Below are 7,721 nucleotides of genomic sequence, written 5' to 3'. Positions count from 1 at the left end.
TATAATCAATATCTTCGAATAATCACACTCCAACCATACTCACCCTTGTCACCATACCCATTCTTATCTATAATTATAGTCGGTCCCTTATGGAAGACTATATTTATAATGCACTGCACGCTAAATTAGTCATGCAAGTAAGAAATCGGTGGGAAGATTCCACATCACTTATTGTCATATTAAAGTGATATATTCAATTTATAATAGTTTAAAATATTAATAACATACTATTTTTAAATCAAGGCCAATCAATATAGCCAATACTATCGAAGTAAAATATATACTTAATGTAAGTACAATTTAACCCACTATTATAGCTAATGTTATTGTAAATGCTCTTACCTGTATTCCAATATCCTAAAGATTTTAGTAAATTTAATATATTAATAAAATGTAAATGTTTTACTTAAATCTTATTGTATTCTCAAACAGTTACCGAAACGGACGGGGAAGGAGGAATCCAGAAACATACACAATTAATATAAAAAATAATGACAGATATGAAAATTGCTAATATTGTCTGTGGGTCCTCTTGGCCACATATGCCAAAGTTGGCATGCACTACCAGTACTCACCACCACCACCTTTCTCTAATTCTATTTGGTTCCCAATTTCTCATCACAAAATATTAATAAAACTTATGATAAAAGAAATGTTCATAATTATTTATAATTAAATGTACCTGTATTCACCCTGAAATAGGTCCAGAAACATTTACTTACAATTCTGTAAAATCTGTAATTTAAAAAATTAAGTGGGGCCAGATACCATACATGGGATTTTTTATCTGCTGAATGAGGGGCCATGGTTAAAATGTTAGTACCTCACAACCCTGCCCTACAGCTAAGGATTTTATTATAAATACCAGGGGGTATATGTTTCCATAAAAATTTTGAAAAATGGCTGCTTCTTCATCTTCCTCCATGCCTGGTCTGGGACAAGGCGGAGAGCTTGAGAATCAGCAGAGTCCGCTACTTCAGCATTCCTCTGGAGAAGGAGCTAGTGCTGATGTGGCTTCTCTTGTGACTGCAGATGCTTCTTCTCCAAGAAGCAACCGAAACCGTCATCCAAGTAAAATCTCCCAGATATCTGTGTGTGTACTAGTGTAATTTTATGTTTTTGGTTTTATCTTTGTGTCTTTAAGGAGACATCTAAAGTAAATAAATTAGATGTCTTCTAGCTTGTGTGAAATCCTTATCTGTAAATTTAAAGGGAATAAATAAGATGTGGCGTGGTTTTTGATTGTATTATCTATTTATCTGATGTTAATTATGTGTATGTAAATGACAGATCCTGATGCGGTGGTGGTTGCACTGTCTCCTGAATATCTCACGGCCAAGAACCGTTTTATCTGTGAGCTGTGTGACAAGGGATTCCCCAGGGAGCAGAATTTGCAACTCCACAGGAGGGGGCACAATCTGCCCTGGAAGCTAAAGAAAAAGACGGATCAGGAGGCCGTGCAGAAGAAGGTGTACATCTGCCCAGAAATTGGTTGTGCCCACCATGATCCAGCAAGGGCTCTTGGAGACCTGACTGGCATAAAGAAGCATTTTGCTCGAAAACATGGTGAGAAAAACTTCAGCTGCACCAGGTGTCACAAGAGGTATGCGGTGCTGTCTGACCTGAAAGCCCACAGTAAGATCTGTGGAACCAAAGAATATAAATGCGAGTGCGGAACTACCTTCTCTAGGTATAATGATTATGTCACAAATCTTTCTTTTAATTTTACAAATATAATTTTTGATTACATGCTCGTTGGTGTTAATCATGATCCTTTTTACATAGATAATTAATTTGTTTTTATCTTCTTTGTGATCTATTGAAGTGAAGTGTTTGTGTGTACAATTTAGTTTATTTTTGTTTTTTCCTGTGATATATTGAACTGAGGTGTTTGTACTTTGGTTGTGGAATTTATGAGTAGTGGAACTGGGGTTCATTTGGTTCGATCTGAGTTCTTTTATTGAATTTGTTTTGTTGGTGTCGTTTCTGTGTTTCAAAATTGGATGACATATGTTTAATATAAAAAGTAGTCCGTTATATATATATATATATATATATATATATATATATATATATATATATATATATATATATATATATATATATATACACAAAATAGACCGTTCCTATGTATCTCATTTTTATTTTATTTTGTATCTTTGTAATTGAGTGGTGTCTTCTGATCTTAAACTACACCGTTTTGTCTTCTAGTTATCTACGTAAAATGTATGTGCTTACTAATTAAATGGACACGTGTTAATTTAAGTTGTTACAAAATTCTCACTTCAATTTCTTTACAATATTTTATAAAAGTAATATTTATTTTGTTGTTTATTTTAATTTTTGTTTTTCATTTTATCATTAATAAATCCAAATATCAATTTAATTATCTCAATTTTTTTTTACTACAGCTTTATATTGAGCGTTAACTATTGTTTTCATTGTCTATCTGATCCTTAATTGCATACATAATATTTCTGCTCATATTTTAACTATAATATCTTTTACAAGTAATGTGCCACATTCCAAGAAGAGTAGGGTGTAGTTTATATGAGCGTTAACTCTATGATTTTTTGTTGCAGGCGTGATAATTTTATCACCCACCGCTCCTTCTGTGATGTTCTTGCTGAAGAGCTGGCTAGGCACACCATAAACCCCTCACCCTTGAGCATTGCTGCTTCTGTCGTTCTTGCAAATGCTGCTAACCCTGCCCCTGTTAGTCAGGGATCGGCTGAAGGTTTATTGTTCCAAGCCAACCATCAGCAATTCGCGTCTCTTGTGCCGGTTGGATCTGCTTTCCAGCCCCTGCCCCCAAATTTCTCTGTTGGTCCATTTCCGGGGACAAAGCTAGGCTTTCCCATAGCCTCTGATGCTTCTGGGATTCATGGCATTCCAGCCTACCCAGCCCCAACCAACATGTTTAGTGCTGGTTTCAATGGGGGTGCTCAGAACGACATGGATTTCAACATCCACAACTCATTCAGTGGTATGTTGATGAATGTGGAGACTTCTGCTTATAATGTTCTGAACAGTGCCCCATTTCCTCAAGCTCCCTCCCCTGCGTATCTTCACAAGGGCGCACCCCTTTCTGGTGCAATGAAGTTTGAAAACTACGAGGGAGGTATGGGAGCTGGAATGCATGATGGTTGGGCAGGAGGTAGCAACGGCTTTCAGGATATGTACAACGTCAATCCGAATGTTGGTGGGGGATACTTAAGTGATCAGGTGAATGGTCCTTATGGTGGAATGATGATGAGTGATGTGATGATGAACTCTGATGGGATGTTTGTTGGTGAGTCGAGTAAGAATGCTGTGGTGCAAGTGCAACCACAAATGAGTACTGTTCAAACTGAGTATTGTGATAAACATACCAGGGATTTTCTGGGTATGGGAAACCTGATGGACAGCTTGCCTGGAACTGGAATGGAGAATGATGGCTTTGGATATGGAACTGGAACTGCGACGAATTCGCCAGACAGTGAAGCCACCATATCAGCTGAGGCAGGGCCTTTTGTTCCCGGCCACCCAGCTTTCTAATGCACCAGTGCTTCAGGCAAGCCCCTCTCTCTCTCTCTCTCTCTCCCTCTCTTTCACATACACTATATATGTTTGCATCATATATTGTCCTTCATATTCATGACCAAAGACATCATAAGAACATATGTCCAGTTGAGGAATATTTCATTTTACCAAGCCAGCAAGTTTGTAACATCTGGTATTTTGCAGGCTCCCGAAGTTGGTTTTGGCGTCCTAGTTCCAGAGGCAACCAGGGACAAGCAGCTTGAAGAAATCATCCTTTTATTCTTTGTTCTATCAAATAATTCTTCTAGGATATTTTCGTTTCTGTTTTGATTTTCTGAACAATTATCAGATTTATGATGGCTTCTGTTTGTAAATCTGAATGCATGGTGAAACTTTTTTCTATAATTTGCTTGAATCTTCATTTCTGAAATTATGATGTTGTGCTATTACTTGTTTAGTTGGATGAATGAGTATGGAAGAAACCATTTGGACTGTGTCACCCGTAAATGTCCGTTATTTCCATTTCTTCCTCCATTGTATTCATTAATCATTGCAAATTATATTAAAAATTGCATCCTGGGAAGCCATTTCTTTCTATATACTAGTTTTTCCTCCATCTCATTATAATGGTTTTATTTTTATTCAATTTTTCTGATACTTCTTCTATCATTACTATATATTTTTCTTCATATTTAATCATTATATTTCATGCTATTCCATTATCACTAACCAAATACATTATATATCAGCTTCACAAGTGGTATGCTTAATTTATATATATATATATATATATATATATATATATATATATATATATATATATATATAATTGTATTTTATACTTGGGGTGGTTCCTTTTTTTTTTTTTTTTGTTCTTATCACACGCTTACTTATCTATATGTGAATTGTTTCTCACAAGATCAAGCCACTTTCACTTACTATGAGATATCACCTTCCCAAAATTGCCGTGGATTTTCCCTAAGTTTGTATTAATTTTTCGTAATTTCTACTATACTAATTCTAAAAAGTATTATTTAAAAACTTTTTCAATTGGAGATATTATTATATCTTTATCTAAAATACAAATATTTAATTCAAATCCGTTATAAAGTATTTAATTTTATCGATCGTCAAAATAAATAGGGAAAATCAATATTTTTTTGTCAATCAACTGTTTTTTTTCTTTAGAAACTTACCACCGAACAATAAAACCGCGTATAATTAGAACTATACTAATTATTTAATTAGTAACTAAGTATTCCGTTAAAAATAATTAACGAACGTTGATTCATCCCAGCTACCCAGTCTCTTGACACGTGGCTGCTTACATGTAACTTGTATGTTTAAAATTTGAGTAATTAAGTAAATATAAAAAACCAAAAACACATAACAAAAACGAAAGCCTATATCCCCGATCAAACCAAACCCTTCCTCCCCTGATCAGACACAACCCCTCTTTTGAAAGCTTCTGAGGGTTTTATCATCACGATACATCAAATGGTTATTTTTCACTTTGCATTCAAAGTATGATTAAGACAAAAACTTGCATTATCTCGTTACTATGTCATGTAATCGAATCATATTCACTTGTTTGAATTATTTCTGACTAATTTTTGTGTAGGTGAAATGGATAGAGTCAAGCTCGAGATAACATCACTGGGGTGAGTTCAAAACTAAAAAAGGAATATATTACTACAAAGGAGGTAAATGTGCTACTATCTATGTGGTTGATGTTAGTGACTTATGGTTAGAGCGTTTCTTAGCTTATTTAGATGATGTTGGATATGGAACTGGTGTTTAAGTTTATTATAAGAAACCTCTGACCATTAGTCAAGAAGCTTATTTGTTATGGGATTTTGAGTCGATTAAAGAGGTGCGTTTTGATGTAATAAAATATGGTATTGTTTCACTATATGCTGATCATTGTGCTGAAGAGAAGAAAAAAGATGTTAATATTACTGCTCATCATGATCTGAATGAGGTAGGTAATGTTAATGAATTAGATGATCTTGATCATGAAAAAGATGTTGACAGTGAGTGTAGTACTGATGAGAAACTTTTATCGGGTGATGATATAGAATCAAATTATGATGAAGAATTAGAGGAAATTAGAGAAAAGAAAAGAATGTTAAAGGAAGGAAATATTGATCCTTTAAGGGATGGTAGTCTAACTGGAATGTACATTAGCAATGGTACTAACAATGTTACAGTGGAGCAAGTGGGGGAAGAACCGCAGGAGAGACAAGAGAGGCAGAGAGAACTACAGGGCATGATGATATTTTTGGGGAAGTGCCTGAATGGAGGAATCTTGTGCAGCATGAGTATGAGTATGAAATGCTGGGAAATTTATTTCCTAAGTTTGATGATAATCCAGATATTGGATGTGACAAGGTAGATAAAAACTTAGACGAGATGTTAATCAAGATATTGGATTACAATGAAATGTAGTAGATGTTTGCAGATTGGACACAACACGGCCACTTGTAAAACATATGAGGCTGAGGTTCAGGAGAATTATAGGAAGGCTGCAGAAGCTAAAAAGGCACAATCTAAGGCTGCAAAGCACATTCCTTAAGAAATAAACAAAATCTGAGAAAACTGAAAAAATCACAGGTATGATAGCTAAGTTACAAGTATTTGTCATTTGTCATTTGTCACTTGTGATTAACTAATCCTAGTATTTGTTTGTAGACTCTGGCAGCATCTTCATCAGAGCAAGCGCAACCAAAAAAAAGAGGTAGGCTAGTGCAAAATAAGGCTGGTGATCACACACAATCACATGAACAGCCTCCAAAGGAGACAACTCAAAAGAAAAGGACGGGAAGACCACCGAAGGCCTCAAGTACTCAACTTCAAACTAGTGGAAGACCAACTGGTATGGGAGTGCTAATTGGAGATGATGGACATACATACTTGTCCTCATCAACAACTACAGTTAGATTGACTAATTCACAGCCATGCACTCCAAATCAGGGTACAGAGGAGGTACAAAGACAAGCAACTTCAAGTCAACCATCTCAACTAGAGAAGCAGAACTGATTTTTTGTGATGAAATATATGATAGTTACACCTTTTAAGTATTTCACAAGTACTAGCCATTTATTGTGAGACTATGTAATTTCTTTTGGTACTAGACTTGTGTTTTCAAATTGCAAATGAAACTATGAGACTATATAATTTCATACGCTATCAGACTATGTAATTGCTTTTGGTGTTCTATTATGAAGTTATCATTTGTCTATTTTAAATTAAATAGCACAACAATACTTGCAGACTATGTTTAGAGATACAAGAGAGATATAAGAACCTTAATTTAGGTTTTTTCCCCAAATCTGAAATGAACAGAACCGTGGTTGTATATTCAAAATCGGGTTATATGTTCGGTGGTAGGTTTCTAAGAAAAAAATAGTTGAGTGACAAACTATTTATAAATATATGTATACGACACATCATCATAACATATAAGCGAACGTAAGCACTTTATTTAACGGTGAGAGGTCAAACTTGATGAAATGTGGTACAATTCAATACAAAAGTAATGTTAGTGATCATAATCATTAAAACATTACTTTGGTGGTAAGTTTCTAAAGAAAAAATAGTTGAGTGCCAAAAAATATTAATTTCATGTTAATCACTAATTATCAAACACATTACTTTATATATAATAAGTAATATATTATTTATTCTTTTATATACCTATACAATAATAAATTAGCTTGCGAGAATTAAGATTTTTAAAATTCATGCATGTAATTAGGCTCACAAAATCATTGTATAAAATAACAAGTAAGATATTAAAATTCAACTAAAAATTTAGATAATTAATATAGAACTAGAGAACATATAAATAATAATAAAAGTCATTATATAATTAGTAATATGGGTGTGTTTGACATTACTTTTTAACAATATTAAGAATTTTTTCCGCAAAATATTTCATATATATATGTATAAGAATTTTTTAAATTATTTATTTAATAAGTGTCTAATTTCTTTAACTCGCTTATTTTTGTTTTTATAAAAGTTAAGTTATTCTTTAAAAATGATGCAACCCCAGCCCCATGCATAAAAATCCAAAAGATTTGGGCAGTGTGAGTGACCTCTGTTGCAATATAAGTTTTAGTACTGTTACAATATAAGTTTCACTGCCATTCACTTTTACTTATGTTATCTAAATGTATCAGATGGTTAGATGATCC

General features: G+C 33.9%; 1 protein-coding gene across 1 annotated transcript; it reads left to right on the top strand.

Annotated features, from left to right (window-relative positions):
- The first annotated feature begins 899 nt into the window (after window positions 1–899).
- LOC108207366 (protein indeterminate-domain 7-like) lies at window positions 900–3,537 on the top strand. The gene is made up of 3 exons (XM_064086833.1): window positions 900–1,071; window positions 1,291–1,603; window positions 2,583–3,537. Exons 1-3 carry the CDS (start codon window positions 900–902, stop codon window positions 3,535–3,537), a joined length of 1,440 nt encoding a protein of 479 aa, XP_063942903.1.
- The last annotated feature ends 4,184 nt before the right edge of the window (window positions 3,538–7,721 follow it).

The sequence above is a fragment of the Daucus carota genome, chromosome 2 (genome assembly GCF_001625215.2).
Source record: "Daucus carota subsp. sativus chromosome 2, DH1 v3.0, whole genome shotgun sequence".
In the NCBI taxonomy this organism is placed as follows: Eukaryota; Viridiplantae; Streptophyta; class Magnoliopsida; order Apiales; family Apiaceae; genus Daucus; species Daucus carota.
Note: the sequence above shows the minus strand (reverse complement) of the source record. Positions and strands in the feature narration are given on the sequence as shown.